Here is a 25,397-nt window from a genome sequence, read left to right on the forward strand (position 1 = left end):
AGTTCCCTAGTGCATGTTAATGTAGGCCCATTTCAAACAGGACTACTTTAATGTGCATGAGGGAACACTGAGTCATGTCAGTTCGTGTGCGACACGCTCGTGCGCACTAGAATTTGCACCTCTGCAGCATGGACTAATGCACCGTTCAGACAAACCCTTAACGGTAATGAATGAAAGGGAGACTGTTTACTGAAGCCGCTGGAAACAGACCCTGTAGTGCTCTCTGGCTGCCAGACTAACAAAGTTTGTATGGCGTATGCCAGGAAGAGTGTAACAAGCCTTGTCTGGGACTCAGCAGTTATGGAAAAGGACTGCAGAGTGCCACGTAATGAAGCACCTACGCCACTTCGTGCACCATGTAGTGATGCCTTGGTGGTCTCCTATCCCAGAGCTTGACCCGACCACTCTTAGCTTGTGAGATCTGATGGGAGCACAAGTTCACATGGCTAAATTCCTGATTATAAGCCACTACCCTCCATTCTATGATTCTATGATTTCCTTCTTTCAAAAACAACACTTTCATTATGTGATTACAGCAGGAACAACACAGATAAACTTTTTGCACTTTTATGTGATAGATTATGAGAGTGCTGCATTTGCTCCACTGATTTTGGAGGACCGATTACAGAAAGTTCGGTGGTACAAAAATGCTGGCTATTCTTAGATGAAAGCAGGTGTGCATTAGAATGGAGGACCACTGGTAAGATCTGTTCCTGAAATGCAGATAGATTAATAACGTGCTGTGCAAATATGCTGTTTAAAAGAAAGACTGTTGCTGCCCTCCTTCTGTTTGATCTGCTGTTTCACATGTTGTAATTATCTGTAATTACTGTCAGAGAAGAATCCAGTCTGTCAGTTCTGACAATAACAGAGCCTGTTAATAAATCACAAGCTCCTTAGAGAAAGTGTCACGAAGTGTATTAGCAGAGTTCCATTTTCTTAGCAAACCTAGGTAAGGGCCCAGTCTGCTTCCATTGAAATCAATGGCAACACTCCATTCGACTTCAATGGAAGAAGGATTACGCCTTAAAATAGACAGAGCTGGCTAATGCAAAGCAAGTTTGTTTACTTTCTTGCTCATCTTTAGTCTATGATTTTTGGCTGAGTGAAGGGAAAAGGGGTTAGAGCTGAGTGTTGGGATTTTTTTTTTTTAATCGCTATTTTCTTGTTGCCTTGTGCAGTCTTGTAGTTGCCAAATTGAAAAGTGCCCATTCTGTGATATGAATTCAGAATCTGAAAGGAACATTGTCAGGTCACCTATAGCCCCAAATTTAGGTTTTGTAAGAATACGCTTCAACAAAATCTCAGACCAATACAAATGTTCCCATGCATGTTTTAATTAATTTCCAGTAGAACTAGTGTTTTAAACAAACAAACCTTCCCCTTTCCTGTTTGCAGCCCAAACATCACTACATTGTGCTAGTGGATGAGAATCTGAAACTGACTAGTCCAGTAGTAAAGGCAAGAAGCAAACAAGGAGCATATGAAGTGTTTGCAAATTAGATTTAAAAATTAGTTAGTTACTTAACAGTCTCTGTTCTTGTCTAAAGAAAAGGAGTACTTGTGGCACCTTAGAGACTAACATTTATTTGAGCATAAGCTTGAAGGAGTCTGGACACCGAACAATTTAATCTAAGGAATCACCCATAATGTGCACTGGCAGACACAGAATTTTCTATGAACACTTCATCGGATGCATTCAGTGGAAAGTGAGCTGTAGCTCACGAAAGCTTATGCTCAAATAAATTTGTTAGTCTCTACGGTGCCACAAGTCCTCCTTTTCTTTTTGCGAATACAGACTAACATGGCTGCTACTCTGAAACCTGTTCTTGTCTAGTAACCCAGCTGGGACATTTGTGTTTTATACATACTGTTTTTTCCACTGATTTGCACCTTGCACAGTTGTTTATGCCAGTGCAATGTGAGTGTATAAAATGCTACCATGTCTGGATGGCACCTTTTTACACTCCGTTTGCACAGTTGTAAATGACACAAGATGCATTGTAGGGGAGAATCCTATCCAGGATTTTTTTTTTTTATGCTGACAGTGTCCATGTAATTGACGCACAAACTGAATAATAACCCTTGAATAAAAAGATGCATGCTATGTCGAATTAACTGGTTGCAAAGGCTTTGTTTGACACATTAGTTTGACACTAAAAGTCTGAAAACCAGCTGTTTTGCAGCGTCACCAATGATTGAGGTGCTAAAGTGACGAGTTAGAGAGACAAAAAGTTGGTGTGTCTGTTGAAGGCTATCTCTTGGCTATGTTACAATGTGGGAGTGAAACTGGGGGTCAGGGCCCTGTCCATCACAGATGGAAAACACTACAATCCACAAATGATGACTTAATGATGGCTAAGAAAAATGGAAATAGCCTCAACCCGGTCCTCATTTGGTGAGCACCAAAGAATTACCACGTCGTTCAGAGAGACAAGGTGGGTGCGGTAATGTCTTTTATTGGACCCACTTCAGCTGGTGAGAGAGAGGCTGTTTCCAGGTCCACAGTGCTCTTCTTCAAGCCTGGGAAAACATTCAGCACAGTTCAGCAGACCTGGCAGTCTCTATACAAGAGAATCCAGGAAACCTAAGTGAAGGGAATGCAGCAGGTTAGGGTTGTGCCTCTCAGCTGGGGGCTGAGAAGTGGAAGTGCTGATTCTCTGATTTTCCTTAATTCTCCCTGCTGTCTTCTTGAAGTCCTCCTCTGGGCTCCAGTGACACTTTGCCGGATTGTGGACAAGCTGGTTATATGCATGTCAGAGAAAGGGATGGTCCAGTGGTCTGAGCATGGAGGAAGGAGGGTCCAGCGGTTAGAGCCCTTAACCTCAGATTTGCTCTGCTGTAGACTGCCTTTGTAACCCTGCACAAGTCACGTAGACTCTGTGCCCTGTTCCCTGTCTGCAAACTGGAGATGAACAGGAGTCCCAGACATCCCAACCCCTCTAGCAGCCAGCACTCTCACCCCAGCACCCACGCCTCTACTCCAGATACCTCAGCATCTCCAGACACACTCCAGCACCCATCAACTCCAAAACCCACCCAGGTGTGTTGTGAGAATATTTACATTAAACAGGTTGTGAGGTGCTCAGATACTGTGGTAACGGACACCATATAAGCACCTTAGATAGGACTGCCCCTTTTTTACTAGGGCTTTGTGCATGTCACCTCTCTCCCTCCCTTTTCCCCCACTGTAAAATCAGGCTAGTGAGGCCTACCTGCCTCATGGGAATTTCTGTCAATGTGTGTTAAGTGCCAGGATGGTGCCAATAACTATGTAAGCACTAAGTATTTGTTGTCACTACATCCATTCCTTGTGGCTCTCCACCAGGCAGGGCTTTGATCCCACATCTGTGCCAAGTCCTGTGGGGCAATAACCTCTAGGGAAAGAATGAGCTCCAGCTAATGAGGGTGCGTCCCGCGGATGCCCTAAAGGTAGCATGTGACTTCATGAAATTAATCCTTGGACTTTGCCTGAGGGTAGCACAGGGTGTTGGAGGTTCTGCTCAGGGATCTTCTGTTTATCTCTGCCGTATATGTTGCAGTTGCTCATTCAGGACTTCTGAGCACAGTGGTGGACGGTGAAGGCTTTAGTGTGTATAATAAGCTTGGGGCAGAATGCTTCAGTTGGGAGTTTCAAAGCAACGTAGGGAATTTGGATGCCCAATTGCCATTCATTTTAATGGCAGTCAGGCATCCAAATCTCAGTCCCAGTGTACAAGACAATGCAAAAGCAGGTGAAACAACCCTGGACAGACAAGTTAGCACCTTCTCACTGTCCTGTTGAGCAACTGAGTCACTTCCAACTCTGCCGTCGACTTGGAGTTTGTGTGTATGGCAGAGCGGCAGGCTGAGCGTTTGCCTGTAGGTGGCAGCAAGATTAATAGGGAAGCTTTTGAACTAGTAGCACAAAGGGTTGGTCTATGAAACAGGTTCATTTCTTGTGCGGGATCCCGCTGACTTGACTCGGGCTGGATTATCAAAACTTCTTGGCTTCCATTTAGTCACCAAAACAGGCCGGTTTGTTTGCAAAAGGGCTCAGCGCCTTTGGGCGCAGTTTCGTGGAAGGAGCTCTTTTAAAATCCTGGCCACTAAGTGTCCCAATGGGTGTTGCTGGCTGCTAAGCATCTTTGAAAATCTGGCCCTGAGCGAGGGGCCTAAATGGGAGTTGTGAGCATTTCTAAAAACCCAGCACCCAGAAAATAAATTGTAATCTGTCCCTAGGGTCGGGCGAGCCGAATGTTTTCGAATGTCGGATGGAGAATGTTCAGCCTCTGGATATTCTGGGGTAGACGGGGGAGGGGTTTCCAAGGTTCAGGTGAGTATCCCAGCTGATCAGTGGCGGTGCTGAGGTTTCTGGGGGCCCAATTCTAATCTCCCTTTACGTTTACACCGGTGTAACTCCAAGGACTGCCTCCCAGTTCCAGTACGAGCGGCATCCAGCCCTCCTGCGGGCCGCAGCCCCTTCATTCGTTCCTCGTTCATAATGTGGGTTCATTTTTAGAGAAGTACAAAATGGAAAAATCTTTCTTCTGCCTTTGCTCGCGTGACACTGCTGCTCTCATCACCCTGTCACGGAGTGTGGGGGAGTCCAGGCCCTGCACCCCTCTTCCTGGGATTCACTGAGACTCTCAGCCAGCCAGTAAAACAGAAGGTTTATTGGACAACAGGAACACAGTCCAAAACAGAGCTTGTGGGTACACCCAGGACCCCTCAGTGAAGTCCTTCTGGGGGAGCAGGGAGCTTAGACCCCAGCCCTGGGGTTCCCTGTGTTCCTCCACCCAGCCCCAAACTGAAAACTAAACCCACCGAGCAGGTTCCCTGCTGCAGCCTCCGTCCACATTCCTGGGCAGAGGTGTTACCTCCCCCTCCCCCTCCTGGCTCAGGTGACAGGCTCTCAGGTCTCCCATCCCCAGGGCACATTCCCAGGTCAACACTCCCCCCTCCCTGCTGCGTCACATCGTCACATCTCTCCCCCCTTCGAGACTGAACGGAGCGGGGTCACTGTGACCAGTGACCTGGGGAAGTTCGGGTCCCCCTCTCCGGGACAGCGCATCCGCTATCAGGTTGGCACTTCCCTTCACGTGGACCACGTCCATGTCGTAATCCTGCAGGAGCAGGCTCCACCTCAGGAGCTTGGCGTTGGCTCCTTTCATCTGGTGCAGCCAGGTCAGGGGAGAGTGGTCGGTGTAGACGGTGAAGTGTCGCCCGAAGAGATAGGGCTCTAGTTTCTTGAGGGCCCACACCATGGCCAGGCACTCCTTCTCGATGGCCGCGTAGTGTCGCTCCCGGGGTAGCAACTTCTTGCTCAGGTACACGATGGGGTGTCTCTCCCCCTTTTCATCCTCCTGCATTAACACCGCCCCCAGTCCCGTGTCGGAGGCGTCGGTGAACACCACAAAGGGCTTGTCAAAGTCTGGGTTTGCTAGAACTGGGCCACTGACCAGAGCCTCCTTCAGCGCCCGGAAAGCCTCCTGGCACTGCTCGGTCCAGACCACCTTGTCTGGCTTCCCCTTCTTGCATAGCTCAGTGATGGGGGTGGCTATGGCGCTAAAGTGGGGCACAAATCTTCGGTAGTATCCTGCCATCCCAATAAAGGCTTGGACCTGCTTTTTGGTGTGGGGAGCGGGCCAGTCTCTGATCACCTCCACCTTGGCCGGTTCCGGCTTTAGGCGGCCGCTCCCCACCCGATGGCCCAGGTAAGATACTTCAGCCATCCCCACCTTGCACTTCTCCGCTTTGACAGTCAGCCCAGCCCCCTGGAGTCGGTCCAGCACTTGTCTAACCTGGGACACGTGGTCCTCCCAGGTCTGGCTAAAGACACAGATGTCGTCAATATATGCCACGGCAAAACTCTCCATCCCCCTCAGGAGCTGGTCCACCAGGCGCTGGAAGGTGGCCGGCGCTCCCTTGAGGCCGAAAGGCAGGGTCAGAAACTCATAGAGCCCCAGAGGGGTGATAAAGGCCGATTTCAGCCGGGCATCTGCATCCAGCGGCACTTGCCAGTAGCCCTTTGTAAGGTCCATGGTGGTAAGGTACCGAGCTCCTCCCAGCTTGTCTAGGAGCTCGTCCGGCCTGGGCATGGGGTAGGCATCCGATACAGTGATGGCATTGAGCTTCCGATAGTCCACACAGAACCGGACTGACCCATCCTTTTTGGGGACCAGCACCACCGGCGAGGCCCAAGGGCTGGCCGATGGCTGGATCACTCCCAAAGCCAGCATGTCCCGGACCTCTCTTTCCAGGTCCTGAGCAGTTTTCCCTGTGACTCGGAAGGGGGAGCATCTTATCGGCGGGTGCGACCCTGTCTGCACCCGGTGGACAGTCAGATTAGTGCGTCCAGGCTGGTTGGAAAACAGCTGTCAGTACGGATGCAGCACCCCCCTGACCTCAGCTTGCTGGGCAGGGGTGAGCTGATCCGAGAGGGGGATTGTTTCCAGGGGGGAACCAGCTCTGGTCCCAGGGAATAGATCTACTAAAGGGTCATCTCCCTGCTCCTCCCACTGACCACACACAGCTAACACCACATTCCCCCTGGCATAATATGGCTTCATCATATTCACATGGTACACCCGGCGGTGGTGGGCCCGGTTCGACAGCTCCACCACATAGTTTACCTCATTGAGCTGCTTGACGACCTTGAACGGGCCCTCCCAGGCGGCCTGTAGTTTGTTCTTTCTCACGGGGGTGAGAACCATCACCTGATCCCCGGTGGCGTAGGCCCGGGCCCGCGCCGTGCGGTCATACCAGACCTTCTGCTTCCTCTGGGCTCTGGCCAGATTCTCCCTGGCCAGGCCCATGAGTTCAGCCAGTCTCTCTCGGAAGGTCAGGACATACTCCACCACTGACTCTCCATCGGGAGTGGCCTTCCCCTCCCACTCGTCTCTCATCAGGTCCAGGGGGCCCCTCACCCTCCTTCCATATAACAGTTCGAAAGGCGAAAATCCGGTAGACTCCTGGGGCACCTCCCTGTACGCGAACAGCAGGTGAGGTAAATACTTGTCCCAATCCTGCGGGTGCTGGTTCATAAAGGTTTTCAGCATCATCTTTAGCGTCCCGTTAAACCTCTCCACCAGCCCATTGGACTGGGGGTGATACGCTGAGGCCCAGTCATGCCGGACCCCACATTTCTCCCACAAGCACCGGAGCAGGGCCGACATGAAGTTGGAGCCTTGGTCTGTCAAGACTTCCCTGGGGAACCCCACTCGGCTGAAAATGGTCAGGAGCGCATCTGCCACGGTGTCTGCTTCAATGGAAGCTAAGGGCACTGCCTCGGGGTAGCGGGTGGCGAAATCTACCACCACCAGAATGTATTTCTTCCCCGACCGGGTCGTCTTGCTGAGAGGCCCCACGATGTCCATGGCCACCTTCTGGAAAGGCTCCTCTATGATGGGCAAAGGTCTCAACGCCGCTTTCCCCTTGTCCCGGGCCTTCCCCACCCTCTGACAGGGGTCACAGGATCGGCAATACTGCCGGACGGTGGTAAAGACCCCGGGCCAGTAAAAGTTCTGTAGCAACCTCTGCCGGGTGCGCCGGATTCCCTGGTGCCCTGCGAGGGGGATGTCATGGGCCAGGGACAGGAGCTTGCGGCGGTACTTCTGGGGGACCACCAGCTGCCTCCTGATCCCACAGGACTCCCCTTCCCCTGGGGGAGCCCATTCTCGGTACAGGAACCCCTTCTCCCACAGGAACCTCTCCTGGCAGCCTCTCCTCATGGTCCGTCCCTCACTGAGGTCGGCCAGGTCCCTGAGCTTCTGCAAGGAGGGATCTTTCCTCAACTCGGCCTGGAACTCAGCGGCTGGGGAAGGGATGGGGCCCGGTTCCCCCTCCGTGGCCAGGTCTGAGGCCGCAGCCTCTCTGAGCCGTGCCCCTCGGCGCTCCCTCCCCACCCGAGTAGGGTCTCGCGCCTCCAGTGTGGTACCCTCCCCAGGGTCAGGTCGCAGTGCCCCTCGCCGGCTCTGGCTACGGGTCACAACCAGGGCGGTCTGGGGGTCGCTTGGCCAGTCCTCTAGGTCTCCCCCCATCAAAACTTCAGTGGGCAAATGGTGGTGTACCCCCACATCCTTGGGGCCCTCCTTGGTCCCCCATTTCAGGTGTACCCTTGCCACGGGCACCTTAAATGGGGTCCCGCCCACCCCCGTCAGGGTCAGGTAGGTGTTGGGCACCACCCGATCTGGGGCCACCACCTCGGGCCGGGCCAGCGTCACCTCCGCGCCCGTATCCCAGTATCCATTGACCTTCCTCCCATCCACCTCCAGGGGAACAAGGCACTCTCTCCGGAGGGACAGCCCCGCACCCACCCTGTAAACCGAGCACCCTGAGTCCAGAGCCTCCAGCCCTCGGGCGGGGCTGGCTGGGGGTACTCTTCCCTCCTGAGCAGGTGGCAAACTGGTAGCCCCCCTTTCCTGGGTCGCCTGCCCCTCGTCCAGCTGAGTCCCTACCCAGTTAACCCTGGGTAGGTTGGGTCTGCTCAGTTTGTCCCTGAGCCCGGGGCACTGGGCCCGTACGTGGCCTCTCTGGCCACAGTGATAGCAGCTCAGGTCACGTTGGTCCCCTCGAACGGGTCGGAGGGGCCCGACACCAGGCGTTCCCCTTTGGAGGGGGTTCTCCCTATTTCCCCGCTGGGAGGCCCCCTGGTGACTCTCTCTCTGCATCGGGGGGGGCCTGTTCTTTTGGGACTCCTCCCGGCTACCCCCTGACCGACTGTTCACAAACTCGTCGGCCAGCTGCCCTGCATGCTGGGGGTTCGCGAGCTTTTTGTCCACCAGCCACAGCCTCAGGTCGGAAGGGCACTGTTCATACAGGTGCTCCAGTACAAACAGGTCAAGCAGGTCCTCTTTAGTTTGGGCCCCCGCTGTCCACTTGCGGGCATATCCCTGCATCCTGTTGACCAGTTGTAGGTAGGTGACCTCAGGCGTTTTACGCTGACTCCGGAACCTTCTCCGGTACATCTCGGGGGTCAGCCCAAACTCACGGAGCAGGGCCTGTTTGAACAGTTCATAGTCCCCTGCCTCTGCCCCTGTCATCCGGCTGTAGACCTCCACGGCTTTGGGGTCCAGTAAGGGGGTGAGGAACTGGAGCCTGTCTGCAGGGTCAACCCTGTGCAGCTCGCAGGCATTCTCAAAGGCCGTCAGGAAGCTATCTATGTCCTCCCCCTCCTTCCGCTGGGCCAGGAAGCACTTATCAAAGCTCCTTGCAGTCTTGGGTCCCCCCTCACTCACCGCATCCGGGGCCCCACTGCTCCTCAGCCTGGCCAGCTCCAGTTCATGCTGTCTTTGTTTCTCCTTCTCCTGCTGCTCATGTTGACGTTCCCTCTCCTTCTCCTGACGCTCCCTCTCCTTCTCCTCCTGCTCATGCTGACGCTCCCTCTCCTTCTCCTGACGCTCCCTCTCCTTCTCCTGACGCTCCCTCTCCTTCTCCTCCTGCTCATGTTGACGTTGTTTCTCCTCATGTTGACGTTGTTTTTCATGATCCTCCAGCTCCCTCATTTTCCTCTCCCTCTCCCATTCCCGCCGCATCCGCTCCAGGGATGGGGAGCTCCGCTGGGAGGATCCCCTGCTGGCTGCTGGGGTCAGGGGGCCCTCGGTATTCATTGGGCTTCCCACAACCCCTCCCCCAGGCATAGGTAGGAAGGGTCTCGGGGTGTCCTGGGCAGCAGTCTGACCCCTCCCAGCCTGGTCAGGCCCCAGGGCCCACGCTGCGTCCGCCGGGCGGCTTCCCTCAGGGACAGGGATCGGGTCATCCAAGCGATCCCTCTCCTCCAGCTGGGCAATCAGCTGTTCCTTGGTGGACCTCCCGACGCGCAGCCCCCTCTGCCTGCACAGCTCCACCAGGTCGCTCTTAAGGCGTTTAGCGTACATCTCCCGGCTGGCCACTCGCAGGCCGGACAGCTGTCCACGGTTTCCAGGAAAAGCCCCTAGTGTGCCAGTCCTTCTTGAGGTCACCACCTCTTTGCCAGGGTCGAGCTGCAGACTCCTCCGCCCCTGGGACCGCTCGCTGCAATCCCCCGGGGGACCCTGTTACTGCAAAAGTCCTTCTCTCTGGTCACACACTCCCAGGGGTTAACCGCCCCCTGAAACCGTCTCTCTCTGAATCTTCAGCACGCCTGGTCCCCGTCAATCCCCCTTCGTTTTACTGTTCCCCAGTCACTTACTGCAGGAAGCGCCGTTCACGGGGTGCAGTAGATCCCACCGCTGCCACCAGTTGTCACGGAGTGTGGGGGAGTCCAGGCCCTGCACCCCTCTTCCTGGGATTCACTGAGACTCTCAGCCAGCCAGTAAAACAGAAGGTTTATTGGACAACAGGAACACAGTCCAAAACAGAGCTTGTGGGTACACCCAGGACCCCTCAGTGAAGTCCTTCTGGGGGAGCAGGGAGCTTAGACCCCAGCCCTGGGGTTCCCTGTGTTCCTCCACCCAGCCCCAAACTGAAAACTAAACCCACCGAGCAGGTTCCCTGCTGCAGCCTCCGTCCACATTCCTGGGCAGAGGTGTTACCTCCCCCTCCCCCTCCTGGCTCAGGTGACAGGCTCTCAGGTCTCCCATCCCCAGGGCACATTCCCAGGTCAACACTCCCCCCTCCCTGCTGCGTCACATCGTCACACACCCCCCTGCTCATCACAGGCAACGGGGAACAAGCCTGCATTGGCACGGAGACGGGGCGGGCTCATCCACCTCGGTCATCTGTGACGTGGGAGTTCACACTTTACCCCTATATCTCTGTTGCTACATCTTCCAAACCCAGTATAAACCAAACACTAGGAATCATCTGATTTTCCAGTGCTGATGGCTCAACCCCCTCCTGTCCCTCAGACTGGCTGCTCCAGCAGTTCTTTCCTCCCTCCTATGTTCACACTTCAGCTTCCTGATTTTTTCCTTTCATTTTGCCTCTTTCCTCACTGTCCCCCTAATCCACACCGCAAAGGGAGAAGTCAGGAGAGAGGCCTGGGGCATAGAGAGAGAATGGTAGAGCTGGAGGAAATGGGAACGAAGGTGTAAGGCGGGGGGCAAGATGAAGGGCTGAGAGGAGTGTTATCTGTGCCAGCTAAGTCTCGCGAACTCTCATGTAGGTTACTGTGACCACTTCCTTCCCTTCCCTCCAATCCATTCCAAATGCTGCTGCTGAAATCGCCCTCTCACGCTCCTCCAAGCGCATTCAGGGCTGCCGAGCGACACGTGTGCCGTTTAATGCAAATGATCCAGTCAGCTAATTTGCATATCTGCACAGAAGCTGCCTGTGACCGTAAATTTCCGTTTCTGTCGAATACACCCTTCCCCAAGCAGTGGCGAGGGTCGGACGTGGAGCTGCGTAAAACTTAGAAAATACGAGGCATGGGCCGGTAGGGGTGGAGGAGGCGCTGGGGGCGAGAGGGCCTGGGATTGCTGGGTGGGGTTTTGCGGTGCTTGAGTTGGTGGGCGCTGGAGCGTGTTGGGGGATGCTGCGGTGCCCGGGTGCTGTGGGGGTTGGGTGGGAGTGCTGTCTGGGAGGGGAGCTGGGGTCTGTCTTGGAGGGATGTGCTAGCTGGAATCTGGCGCTTGAGGGAGGTGTCTCTGGAGAACAGGGGTCTGGGAGCTGTCTGGGATCTCTCTGAGGGGCAGAGGTCTGGGGTCCAGCTGCGTGGCAGAGGGGGTTCAGGAGTCCGGCTGGGATTTCTTTCAGGGACTGGGGTGTGGAGTCGGACTGGGCTCCTGCTGCAGGCTAGTGTTGAGGCCCCTCACCACCTGCCTTGCTAGCTGGGCCAGCTGGTCTTGCCGCTGCTCTTGCCAGCTGCCCTTGCCCACTTGGATCCAGCAGCAGCCGCGGGGAGGCAGCCACGGGGCTTGGTGGCTCTTAGCCACGCTCCACCTTGGCACCCAGTGGGCAACAGAGGGAGCTGCAGCTTCTGCCTACACCCAGGTCAGCAGGGTGCGCGAAATTCCAGCTGAGCTGTGGGCAGGCGTGACAGGGGCTGCCACGTGTGGGCATCACGTGGGGGCAGCCCAGAACACATTGCCTCCCTCCCGATGTGCCAGCCTTTCATTGCCTTCCCTGGTGTCATTTCACATTAAACTCTCGCTACTCCCCCTCGCCGCCCGACATCCCAGCCCCTGCTGACCTCGGTGGCCCGCGCTCTTCACCTTTGCTCTTCTCAGTCCCGTGACGCTTTCTCCTTCTTGGCTTCCTGCCTCAGTTGTGCTGCCCCCTATCCCGGGAACAGCCTCCCGCCTTGTCCTGGTCTGCCGTGCACCCCCTCGCTCCTCTCAACCTCGCCTTCAACCACTCAGGAATACTCCCCTTGCTCTCCTCACCAACAACCTTCCCCCCTGCCCCAGCTCAGCTCCTGGATGCTGGCTCTGACTTATTTATTTAGCTTGGGGGGTTAATTCTTTTGACCAGTGCATGGGACTCAGTTTTCATCAGCTCTGCCCAGGTGCACAGGGGCTGGGCACAGTTCCAAGGGGGCACGCGGGTACTGTGCCCATATGGGCACTGGGGTGAGCCGGCTGCGGCCACAGGCCAGCGCAATCTGCACCCAGTTGTTAAGAGATGCAAACAGGATGGGGAGCTCTGAGGGTGTCCAAGCCCGGGAGACGAGACCGAGCTCCTGTCAGCTTTTAAGGAGGGGCTGGGGGGGAAGCTGTGCACCACCCTACACACCAGTACTTTAACTCCTGGCTGCACTCATTCAAAGGGTGAGAGAGCTGTGGGCGCTCTGGCTTCACAGCTGCGCTCTATAGCCCTTTGTTTGTCCACTCTGGGACAAACTCCTCGCTCCAGCAATGCACAGAGCATAAAGGTCTCATAAGGGACAGGGAGAGCAGTCCCTTAGGTGCAGGTCCAGCTGGAATCAACCCTAAGCTGTTCCACCTCACAAGCGCCAGTGTTGGGGTGCGGTGGGGGCAGGCCCAAAGGGTGCAATGCTGCTAGAGATTCTGTATCTGCTGTCATAGATCTGAGCAGCTGGGGGCCTCTCTAACTTGGGCTGGATGGCCATGTCAGCCACCGGAATAGCCCAGAAGCCAGAGGGAGCAAAAGCGGCTACAGGCCACCTTTGCTCCCCGTTTCTTGGGCTGCGTCTTTTGCGCTGCACTTCCTGGAAGTGCAGGGCAGAATTTCACACCACGTGGAGTCACTCTGGATTCACCCCGGTATAAGTGATGTTAGAATGAAGTACTGGGAGGTGCTGTGCACCAATCCATAGAATGTACTTAGCCTGCTTTGGGCCGAATTCCACAGCACTCACTCAGTCCTCATGCCAGTAGATCTTCAGTGGAAATTTTGCCTGAGTAAGGACAGTAGGATCTGGCTCATGATGGTCCCATTGGTTTTTAATTCATGTCCTCAGCCCTCCCAGTGACTTTAGTCATGGGTGCCTGGGCCCCTGACTGGACAACAAAGGGCTGCCTGGAACAAATTTGTGTAGTGTTGTGACTCTGTCTGCCAGGACGCAATGCTACTTGTTCAAATTTGGGTGGGGGGACCCCCACCCCATCAGGACAGAGGAGTGGCCAGGCCCGGTTTCAGTGAGGGGCATTGCAACCTGGGGCACAGGGCTGCAACGCCACTCAAATTTGGGGCAGCTGGTCTAGTAAACTGGGCCCACTTCTTAGCAAAATTCTGGTTGTGCCCCTGTCTTCAGGACAAATCACATTAACATAAGCCCTCCCCATGGCTCCCTAGAAAGGTTGCAGTTGGCCCGTTCAGAATCTGCAGAAATTAGCATAAAAATGTGAACACAGCGAACACTGCAGCAAGGCCTAGTATAATTTAAAAAAAGAAATTGACAGTCCCGGCATTTTGAGATGGCTGGAAATCGTCTGCCAGAAACAGAGGGCGCTTTGCAAGCTCTTCTTGTGTGTAATGAGCTTCCCTCCCCGTCATTAGCTCGTTAAATAAACTGACAGCAGGATTTTTCCTTGTAATCCATCTCCCCAGAAGCTATTGCTGATTCAGATATGGGTGAGGCTGAGGCAGACCATTTTTCATGTGTTTCCACTGCCAGTTGTCACATCGTATGCCTGATGTTCTGAGTCTTCCAGCATAATAATAATGCTTAGCATTTTCTGGTCCCAAATCTGTCCTCACTTACACCTGAGCAATCTCACTGGTTTCAGTGCAGGGAAGCATCCGAGTGCAGATTTCAGTTTTCCTTCTTCTCCACATATTACTTAATCCATGAATTCTCCAAACACTCCTATGCACCAGTAAGTGGTGTCATCCCCTTTTCAGAGAAAAGGAGATCGAGGCAGAGAGATGCTAGGTGATCACAGAGCGTTGGTTTCAGAGTCCTTTTCAGAACCCAGGAATTCCTGGCTCTTAGTCCTCTGCTCAGATTGCTAGGCCACATGGTTGTCTCCTGAGATAACTTTATGATGTCCTTTTCCCCATCTCAGAAGCATGGATGACCTCTTCAGGCGATGGGCCAAATTCCTTGGCCTCATTAATTCTGCTTTGCGCACACACTTTGAAGCTGGTTTAACTGGATTTCCCTTATGTAAAGAAATCCTCTAGTAGCACAGACCTTGCTACGTCGGCTCTATCTCCCCACCACCTTGCTGCCCCTGGCAGAGATGTGGCTGAGGAAAAGATAATGTTGGCTTGACTGCCCATGCACTGCACTGATCCTCAGATGACCAAACTCCTTCGGGGGGTGGGGTTGTTGGAGCAGGTGCAGATTAGGGCTTGTCTACAATGGGAAATTAACCAGAATAGCTATTGCACTTTAAATTCACATCCTACTTTAATCCAAAATACCTTTCAAGAGTAGACGAACCCTTGAGCAGCTGTGGGGCTAAAATAAAATCGACTGAGGAGGGTGGAACAAGAAAGCTTGGGGTGGGGATTGATGGAGGGGTACCAGGACCCCTGAGATGTGCAGTGAGCTTGGCCTAGAGAAGCAATGAATAGGGTTGCCAACTTTCTATTGGCACAAAACCAAACACCCTAGTCCCGCCCGTTCCCTGAGGCCCTGCCTCCGCTCACTACATTCCCCCTCCCTCGGTGGCTTGCTCTCCTCCACCCTCACTCACTTTCGCTGGGCTGGGGCAGGGGGTTGGGGTGTGGAAGGGGGTGAGTGCTCTAAATGGGGTGTGCGTTCTGGAGTGGGGCCAGAAATGAGGGGTTCTGGTTGCGGGAGGGGGCTCTGGGCAGGGAGTTGGGGTGTGGGAGGGGGTGAGGGCTCCAGCTGGGGATACAGGCTCTGGGGTGGGGCCGGGGATGAGGGGTTTGGGGTGCAGGAGGGGGTCCAGGCTGGGGGGTGGGGCTGAGGGATACGGAATGTGGGAGGGGGCTGCAGGTTGAGGCAGGGGATCGGGGTGTGGGAGGGGTGAGGGCCAGGGATGAGGGGTTCAGGGTGTGTGTGTGTGGGGGGGCTCTAGGCTGGGGCAGGGGGTTGAGGTGTGGGGGGGTGAGGGCTCTGGGCTGGGGGTGCAGGCTCTGGGGTGCAGGAGGGGGCTGTGGGTTTGGGGAGGCTCAGAGCTGGGGCTTGGGGTGCAGAAGGGCGTACGGGCTTTGGGGTGGGGCTGGGGATGAGTGGTTTGGGGTGCAGGAGGGGGCTCCAGGCTGGGGGGTGGGGCTGAGGGATACGAAATGTGGGAGGGGGCTGCAGGTTGAGGCAGGGGATCGGGGTGTGGGAGGGGTGAGGGCCAGGGATGAGGGGTTCAGGGTGTGTGTGTGTGGGGGGGCTCTAGGCTGGGGCAGGGGGTTGAGGTGCAGGGGGGGTGAGGGCTCTGGGCTGGGGGTGCAGGCTCTGGGGTGCAGGAGGGGGCTGTGGGTTTGGGGAGGCTCAGAGCTGGGGCTTGGGGTGCAGAAGGGCGTACGGGCTTTGGGGTGGGGCTGGGGATGAGGGGCTTGGGGTGCAGGGGGGTGCTCAGGCCATTGGGCGCATGGAGCTGGTGCTCAGGATGGAGGCAGTGTGCAGACACCTGAGGCCCCCTGCCTAGGAGCCAGACTTGCTGGCCACTTCCGGAGCGCCGTGCGGTGCCCCCGGACAGGTAGGGATTAGCCTGCCTTAGCCCTGCCTTAGCCAGTCGGCAGTGCTGACCGGAGCCGCCAGGGTCCCTTTTCGACCAGGCGTTCCAGTCGAAAACGGGACCCCTGGTCACCCTATGAAGTGTGTTGGATTTCCTATGACATTACCCGTCTTGCCCACAAGATGTCACTATATATTCTCTCTGCAACTAAGCACCCAGTGGTTTGATGCGCTTCAGCCTCATAAGCAAGCCCATGAACAGAATCTGGATCAGTGCAGATTGCAGCAACAATCTGCCCAGGGAAAAGTCTGATTAATTGTGGATGGTGACATATTCCAGCCCACTGCTGCCTACAGATAAATTGGATGTGATGGAACCAGCAGGGAACTGAGGTTTGCCATCAACCAGGGTTAATGTGAAGTCCGTGGCCTATAAGTAAGTTCAGTGCAGCACTGATAATAATCACTTTTGCTTGCTGTCTGGCTGAGATCCAGTTTAATAGCTGTGGGACTGTATTCTCCCGTGGCAGGAAGCGTCTACTGGATGAGTTAATACAGTAGGTGGTCTTTTCCATCTGTAACTAAAATGATCCTATGGATTAGAAGGGAGCAAAAAGAGGTCAACATTTGAGAATGTCCTAACAAAGCCACCCCTTTGCCAAGCATCTAGACTGAAAAACTGCTTTTATGCAGAACTCCCGGAGACTGACTTGGGGAGACAAGAGGAAGCATTTGTCAGGCTCTCTGGAGTGGCTTATGACTGTGAGTGCCTACCTCAGGCCAGACTGTCAGAAAACAGGGCAGATACCCCAAACTGATGGTGTGTTCTGTAATTAGATTTCACTGAGCCAGTCTTACCATGAAGTCACAGACAGTCCCCTTAGACTCTCCAGTCTATCTTGCCAGTCAGACAAACTGGACTTTATAATAAAGCTTCGCTTATACCAAAAATCCCATCACATTCAGGTTGCTTCCAGTCCCAAGAGACCAGTCACTTACCCCAGATCAACTGGCACGCTAGATCTTACACCAAAGACAACGTTGGCAGCCAATTTTCTAGTAACTAACTAAAGGTTTATTAGCTAAGAAAAGGAAATGAGAGTTTTTGAGAGGTTAAAGCAGGTAAAATATATGCACAGTAAGCCATAGTTTGTCATTCCAAATGGTGACAGTGATCTAATAAATTGCCAGTTTCCCAAAAGTCTCTTCAGGGTATCCAGACTGTCTCTGGGGATTCATAGATTCATGGATATTTAGGTCAGAAGGGACCATTATGATCATCTGCTTTGCATTTAGAAAAGGAGGACTTGTGGCACCTTAGAGACTAACAAATTTATTAGAGCATAAGCTTTTGTGAGCTACAGCTCATTTTGGTATATTTCCCTGTAAGAGTCCACACAGTCCCGAGATGCAGGATCTTTCCTTGAATCCAGCTTCTTCTCACAGAAAAAAGATGACCATATCTCTACCCACGTGGGCTTTTCCTTTGATGACAGAGAATGAGGAATGCGTTTTTAATCTTTAACCTCCGATCATCACACACAATGACCCTGTGCTTTGAAATTAGCACTTTTCTATTAAAGTTCTTCATTTGCATTCCTGAAGGCTTCTTTCTCGGTTTATGGGTTATTTAGTTACAGGGTTAACACAATGTCAGTGTTTGCTACTGCATTATAAAGGGGATACAGATAAGTGAAAACAATGCATGTAACATCCCTCTAGTTTTTATGAAGTTTAAACACCAAATACACTCTTATACATTTAACAATCACTTTGATCTGTACTGATACACCTGAATTGGCCTGGGGCTGTGGCATAAGCTGACACCTGGTCTGCCAGCGTCACAGTGTTATGTTAATGAAACAGTTAATGTGTTGAGAAGCTGGCCTGGATGGGGATCACTGGTGGGACAAATGAGGGTGCATTCAAACTCAGTCACTTTCTCATTCAATATTGTCTTAAAGGGGGCGAGATCCTCCACTGGTGTAGTGCATCTCCGTGGAAGCCAATGGAATGAGGCTGGTTTATGCTGGCTGAGGATCTGTCCCATAGTTTCAAGCCAAAGTGTGGGGCCAGCCTACGTGAGAAGGACATGGAGCAGGGGCATGTACCTGGCAACCTAGTGGCAAGTATGGCAGACAGAAATAGCCTGAGCTCTTTCTGAAACTAAACATGATGTAAAATGGGCCACTTCCAGGATGCCCTCCCCCACCCTGAGGGCAGATCTCTTCCTTCCCCAAACAGAGGAGTGAGGTCAAACTTCCTCTCTCTCCAGCGTCCCACAGATACCCCTCCACAGCTTGTCCGCCGTGAAGGGGGCACTCGTGGGCAGCGTGTGAACCGCAGGCTGGGGGAGGCTAGCCCCCAGCCCCGCCCCTTCAGCCCAAGGCCATGCCCCTTCCACACATTCCCACTGCCGGAGGGGGCCCCTCCCCCTGCAGCTACTGGCCCACACCCTAGGCTAGCCTCCCCTGCCCCGGAGTGCCAGAAGGGCGGGCGGCGTGGCCCCAGCCCTGGAGCGCAGGGAGGGCATGTGGCCCAAGCCCCCAGCGCGGGAGGGCAGATGGCATGGTCCCAGCTCAAGCTGGGGCCGCTGCACAGGGGGACTGGAGCCTCACCGCCATGCATAGAGCAGGCAGGAAGCAGGAGGGGCGCCCTGGGGGTGGGGCCATGCCTGGCAATTTGGGGAGGCACAGCCTCCCCCAGTCTATGATTCCCGCTGCCCATGGGGGCACTGATCCCCTAGATAAAACCTGCTGCACTTTGGGGGCTGGGCCAAGGCAGGATGGGGAAGCGCAAAGAACTTCCCGCCCTCTGTTGCTCACGCCAGTTTCTGGGTGGCGATGTATTAACCGCTGGCTGCAGCTCCCCTCTGTGACTGCAGCTAAAGACAGCTTGGCTCCTCTAGGGGCCAGACTGCCAAGTTGGGGAGAGAGGGGGGCCTGTAGGGCAACATGGAGGCAGGAGCTGTGGGAGGATGATGGGGACTCTTCCACAGAATGCATAGGGTTTGGCAAGCCCTGCCCCAGAGGGATAATTCCCTGGAAACTCCCCAAGGAGAAGGCCACAGCATTTACCTTTAGGCAGGAGCGATGTGGAGCACAATCCTGGCTGAGGCAGATCTTTCCTTGTCTCAGGGAGATAGGAAGGAGTGCTGTAGGGTTTAACCCTTTACTGGGTTTGCAGTCAGGACCAAATAGCTGATTTTATCGAGATGGGCAGAGGGAGGGGAGGGACTCACTGAAGATCCTTAGCTGCAATTATAGGATGGGACACCTTCAGTAAAAACCCTGAACGTTCTCACTCCCTTACTTATTGCCATCCTGTTTGTCTGTACTTTCACTTAAGCTCTTATTCCGCACCAATTGAAGTCAGTTGAAAGAATCCCATTAACTTTAATGGGTTTTGGATTAAATCCTTATTCCTCCGCACAGCTGCAGAGCTGCTAATCTGGAAACCGGGTTTGGGGACTGACCTGGGGATTCATGCTTTGTGCAGTGGACACTAGGCCCTTCAGAAGAGTGACAAGCCTGATTGCTAAGTTACTATCCTACGCTATGTACGTCACTATATTAGTGGCTTAATTCCCCATTGAGCTGAGTAATGTAACAGGAAAACCAGAGATGGACATGAGCCACAAAGCTGAGATCTCCACCCAGACTTCCCTAAAATTTGGGGGGAGGTTGGATCCTGGGTTTGGATCAGCCCATCCTAGAGACGGGAGCCAGGCATGAAGTGTGATCTGGAGGTTCCTCAGGCAGGCCTGGGCCTGTACAAGGAGGAGTGGGTGGGTGTGTGTGTTGATTGAGCAATTAATAAAGGGATGGATAGATAGTAAGCAAAACTTGTTGATTAGTTTAAAGCACCCCTCTTTGAGTATTTTTGTGAATGAAAGCCCCAAAGCTTGGTTTGTTCCTGGAATTTTATTATTCAAATATTATTTAATATTTAGCATTCTGAGGCCCTAGTCAGGTTCAGCATCCACATCCCATTATTCTAGGTACTGCACAAATACATAGGGAGACCCCAAGGAGCTTACAGTCACCAACCAAGACTGCAGGTATCTGTGAATCCTGAAAACTTCACAAATGATCACTTGAAACAGAGGCAGAGCTGTGAAGTGACTTGACCAAGGTCATATAACCATTCAGTGGCAGAGCCAGGAACAGACCCAATGGGCCAGATTCTAAGCTGGTGTAAATTGGCATAATGGAGCTACATTGATTTATACAAACTGAGAATCTGTCCCCAGATCTCCTGTGTCCCAGTCTGGAGCCTTATCCACAGGGTTACACCTCTTCTCAGTGAGGAACATGCTAACGTTTCATGACACACTGTGCATTGGCTGATCCTCTGCTCTCAGGACGTTTCTAACCTCTTGAAAACTTCTCTTATTTGCAGGAGGCAGAGGGAAGGACGGGGCACCCATTATAACTTTCCCAGAGTATGCGGGGTTCAGCGATATACCCGACGAGGATTTTCTGAACGTTCTGACGTATTTAACCAGCATTCCCAGGTGAGCCAAAGCACAAAGGCCTGCTGTCTCCCTGCAGTTTCACTTCCCGAGTGGATCACTGCTTTACTTTGTGTTCACTGATTTAGAACTTCTGAGAGGTTGCAGTCTGGTGGCCCTGCAGAACCAGGGCCGCTAGTCATCCAGCATGGAACTCACCCCTGTGCAAAAGACCAGCTCACGGCCTACGTACGACTTAAGTCCCACTTCAGTCGTGCATAGGCCTGGAGCAGGTTTTCCGCACAGGGGTGAATTTCACCCACACACAACAGATACAGCGCAGGCTTCCCCCAGGCGGCCCTGCCCTCTTCTTCACACACAACAGAGGAAGAACCAGAGCTCTGACTCTGGATGTGTGCTTTATGGCAAGATTACAGAAGGTGGGAACTGCCAGGGGCGAGACTGGTGCACTGCAGAGCCTTGCTACTCTGCAGTTTGTTAATTCACCCGCAGCAACTGTCTTTCCCTATTTCCCAGCAGAGAGTGAGTAGCAGAGGGCTCTAGTACGGTCTTTACACAATAAACTACAATAGTGCGGCTATACACACTAGAACAATCTTGCTGTAAATGTTATAACATTGGTAATAGATTGTTTTTCATTTTGCTGTCAAAGTCAAGGGAGACATCTAGATAGAAAACAATTCGACCAGGAAGAGGGGCATAGGCTGTTAGATTGTGGGGAAGGTTACGTATGGTTCCACCAGCTAGTGTACGGTGCCTTTTGAAAAGAAATACATTCTGCTTGTCGAGAATTCAGCATATAAAATGCGTCATTGCCGCAGAGCAGAAGATAAGGATGGATCGGTATCCATTCCAGGCAGAGGAGGAGGGTCTGCCTTTGCAGGTCAGCGTAGTGGGGCAGCTGCCCCACTCCAAGATAAAAGTTGGCCCTGATAAGAGGGCTGTGGCTGGGAAAAGCAGTGAGAGCAGCTGAGTGAGTAGCTGACCACAGGCGTGGCCAGCTCAGTCAGGCCCCAGCTGGCCCTGATAAGAGGGCTGTGGGCCAGGAGCTGGGAGAGTCTCACTCCAGCCCTGGGGTGGGAAGGGCTAGCTGCCTGAGAGCAAGGTACCTGAAGTAGAGCAGTGCTGGGGAAGGGCAAGAGGAGCCGGGGAGCTCCAGACTGGTAAACCCCCAGGCTGTAGGCTTTGGTGAAGGCCTACAAAGGTACTGGGGCACAAAGGTGCAGCCTGGGTATAGGCAAAGGCAGCTGGTCCTAACCCCTTGCCAGTGATGAGTGACCATTACAGACTGCAGTCTGCCCCAGTGAATGGGGGACTAGATGATGACTGGCAGTAGCCACTGCGGCAAGTTGGGTTTAGAGGATCGGGGGTTCCCCTTGGAGGGGAGACCCAGAGCGTGGGGGTACTGCTGGGCAGAACCCCCAGGGAAAGGGGCACTGGGGGTCTGGCAGGGACTCGGGGCCTGAGGCAGGCGAGACACCGGCCGGCAGAGGGCATTCTGAGGCTGAAAAAGAGCTAATTCCCAAGATGACCAGCAGGAGGTGCTGCGCTGATGAGTCGTCGCTTCGCTACAGTCAGTTTCTGTGTGTCCTGCAGAATTCAGTAGCAGTTCCGTGTTAATCCGGCAGAGAAGGTTTGTGATCACCAAAGTAAAATCATAGAATATCAGGGTTGGAAGGGACCTCAGGAGGTCATCTAGTCCAACCCTCTGCTCAGAGCAGGACCAATCCCCAATTTTTGCCCCAAATGGCCCCCTTAAGGATTGAACTCACAACCCTGGGTTTAGCAGGCCAATGCTCAAACCACTGGGCTATCCCTCCCCCCGATGAAATACTCCTTCCAATCAGGGAGATGGCATAACTAATCCTATATGACTTTCTAAATCCCCCCGTGCATTACTGTACTTCTGTAACACTTACTGTGTATAGAACATGCAAAAGGGGTGTGTGTATGTGTGTACTGGCACAGTGTAATTATTTATAAGTATGTGCTCACCTTGCAAGCCTCTGGGCACGTTTACATCATTCATTGTCACACATGTAATGCCTTGCCCCAGGTGGGTTGTTAGCAGTAGGAAATGAACCTGGAACTTCCAAGTGTGAGATGCTACGGCCTGAACTGAGACACCCCCATTTCCTAGCAAAGGCTGTAGCAGGCTCTTTAACCTCTATGTATGACCCCACCACCACTAGAGGGGGACAGAGAGCCATAATGAGTGGGCGTGGGTTACACCCGCCTCCCAACCCACTATCTGGAATAAAGAGCGTCAGTAGAAAGTCCCTTCTTAACCACTTCAGTCCATACCCAGAATTCCCTTTTAGCCCAGATCAGCCAGATGCTTCAATGAACAGATGAGCCTTGCACCTTTTCTAATGGATCCTCAAACCTGGCAACTCTCGGACTCTTAGGGTAGGTCTACACCTCAAAACACCAAAAACCAAACCCAAAACAAGAAAAAACAAACCCCTGGTCTTGAGTCTCAGAGCCCAGGCTCCAGCGTGAAGTCTACACTGCTATTTTTAGCTCTGTAGCACAAGCCCAAGTCAGTTAACTCAGGCTCTGAGCCCTCGTCTACACTAGGACTTTAGGTCGAATTTAGCAGCGTTAAATCGATGTAAACCTGCACCCGTCCACACGATGAAGCCCTTTTTTTCGACTTAAAGGGCTCTTAAAATCGATTTCCTTACTCCACCCCTGACAAGTGGATTAGCGCTTAAATCGGCCTTGCCAGGTCAAATTTGGGGTACTGTGGACACTATTCGATGGTATTGGCCTCCGGGACCTATCCCAGAGTGCTCCATTGTGACCGCTCTGGACAGCACTCTCAATTCACATGCACTGGCCAGGTAGACAGGAAAAGAACCGCGAACTTTTGAATCTCATTTCCTGTTTGGCCAGCATGGCAAGCTGCAGGTGACCATGCAGAGCTCATCAGCAGAGGTGACCATGATGGAGTCCCAGAATCGCAAAAGAGCTCCAGCATGGACTGAACGGGAGGTACGGGATCTGATCGCTGTATGGGGAGAGGAATCCGTGCTATCAGAACTCCGTTCCAGTTTTCGAAATGCCAAAACCTTTGTCAAAATCTCCCAGGGCATGAAGGACAGAGGCCATAACAGGGACCTGAAGCAGTGCTGCGTGAAACTTAAGGAGCTGAGGCAAGCCTACCAGAAAACCAGAGAGGCGAATGGGCGCTCCGGGTCAGAGCCCCAAACATGCCGCTTCTATGATGAGCTGCATGCCATTTTAGGGGGTTCAGCCACCACTACCCCAGCCGTGTTGTTTGACTCCTTCAATGGAGATGGAGGCAACACGGAAGCAGGTTTTGGGGACAAAAAGATGATGATGATGATGATGATGATGAGGTTGTAGATAGCTCACAGCAAGCAAGCGGAGAAACCAGTTTTCCCGACAGCCAGGAACTGTTTCTCACCTGGACCTGGAGCCAGTACCCACTGAACCCACCCAAGGCTGCCTCCTGGACCCGGCAGGCGGAGAAGGGACCTCCGGTGAGTGTACCTTTTAAAATACTGTACATGGTTTAAAAGCAAGCATGTGAAAGGATTACTCTGCCCTGGCATTCGCTGCTCTCCTGGATGTACTCCCAAAGCCTTTGCGAAAGGTTTCTGGGGAGGGCAGCCTTATTGCGTCCTCCATGGTAGGACACTTTACCACTCCAGGCCAGTAACACGTACTCGGGAATCATTGTACAACAAAGCATTGCAGTGTATGTTTGCTGGCGTTCAAACAACATCCGTTCTTTATCTCTCTGTGTTATCCTCAGGAGAGTGAGATATCATTCATGGACACCTGGTTGAAATAGGGTGCTTTTCTTCAGGGGACACTCAGAGGTGCCCATTCCTGCTGGGCTGTTTGCCTGTGGCTGAACAGAAATGTTCCCCGCTGTTAGCCACAGGGAGGGGGGAGGGTTGAGGGGGTAGCCACGCGGTGGGGGGAGGCAAAATGCGACCTTGTAACGAAAGCACATGTGCTATGTATGTAATGTTAACAGCAAGGTTTACCCTGAAAGAGTGTAGCCACTGTTTTATAAAATGTGTCTCTTTAAATACCGCTGTCCCTTTTTTTTTTCTCCACCAGCTGCATGTGTTTCAATGATCACAGGATCTTCTCCTTCCCAGAGGCTAGTGAAGATTAGAAAGAAAAAAAAAACGCACTTGTGATGAAATGTTCTCTGAGCTCATGTTGTCCTCCCACACTGACAGAGCACAGACGAATGCGTGGAGGCAAATAATGTCAGAGTGCAGGAAAGCACAAAATGACCGGGAGGAGAGGTGGTGGGCTGAAGAGAGTAAGTGGCGGGCTGAAGACAGGGCTGAAGCTCAAATGTGGCGGCAGCATGATGAGAGGAGGCAGGATTCAATGCTGAGGCTGCTGGAGGATCAAACCAGTATGCTCCAGTGTATGGTTGAGCTGCAGCAAAGGCAGCTGGAGCACAGACTGCCACTACAGCCCCTGTGTAACCAACCGCCCTCCTCCCCAAGTTCCATAGCCTCCTCACTCAGACGCCCAAGAACGCGGTGGGGGGGCCTCCGGCCAACCAGCCACTCCACCACAGAGGATTGCCCAAAAAACAGAAGACTGGCATTCAATAAATTTTAAAGTTGTAAACTTTTAAAGTGCTGTGTGGCATTTTCCTTCCCTCCTCCACCACCCCTCCTGGGCTACCTTGGTAGTCATCCCCCTATTTGTGTGATGAATGAATAAAGAATGCATGAATGTGAAGCAACAATGACTTTATTGCCTCTGCAAGCGGTGATCGAAGGGAGGAGGGGAGGGTGGTTAGCTTACAGGGAAGTAGAGTGAACCAAGGGGTGGGGGGTTTCATCAAGGAGAAACAAACAGAACTTTCACACCGTAGCCTGGCCAGTCATGAAACTGGTTTTCAAAGCTTCTCTGATGTGCACCGCGCCCTCCTGTGCTCTTCTAACCGCCCTGGTGTCTGGCTGCGCGTAACCA

At 53.2% G+C, this 25,397-nt stretch overlaps 1 protein-coding gene across 6 annotated transcripts in view; it reads left to right on the plus strand.

The window, feature by feature from the left end:
* Positions 1-25,397, plus strand: part of MCF2L2 (MCF.2 cell line derived transforming sequence-like 2) — a 330,633-nt gene that overhangs the window by 86,298 nt on the left and 218,938 nt on the right. For all 6 annotated transcript variants that reach the window (XM_074963488.1, XM_074963490.1, XM_074963486.1 and 3 more), the window contains exon 3: positions 20,348-20,462. In XM_074963488.1, coding sequence (XP_074819589.1) covers positions 20,348-20,462 — 115 coding nt within the window. The remainder of the gene's footprint in view (positions 1-20,347; positions 20,463-25,397) is intronic.

Source organism: Natator depressus, chromosome 9 (genome assembly GCF_965152275.1).
Source record: "Natator depressus isolate rNatDep1 chromosome 9, rNatDep2.hap1, whole genome shotgun sequence".
Taxonomy (NCBI): Eukaryota; Metazoa; Chordata; order Testudines; family Cheloniidae; genus Natator; species Natator depressus.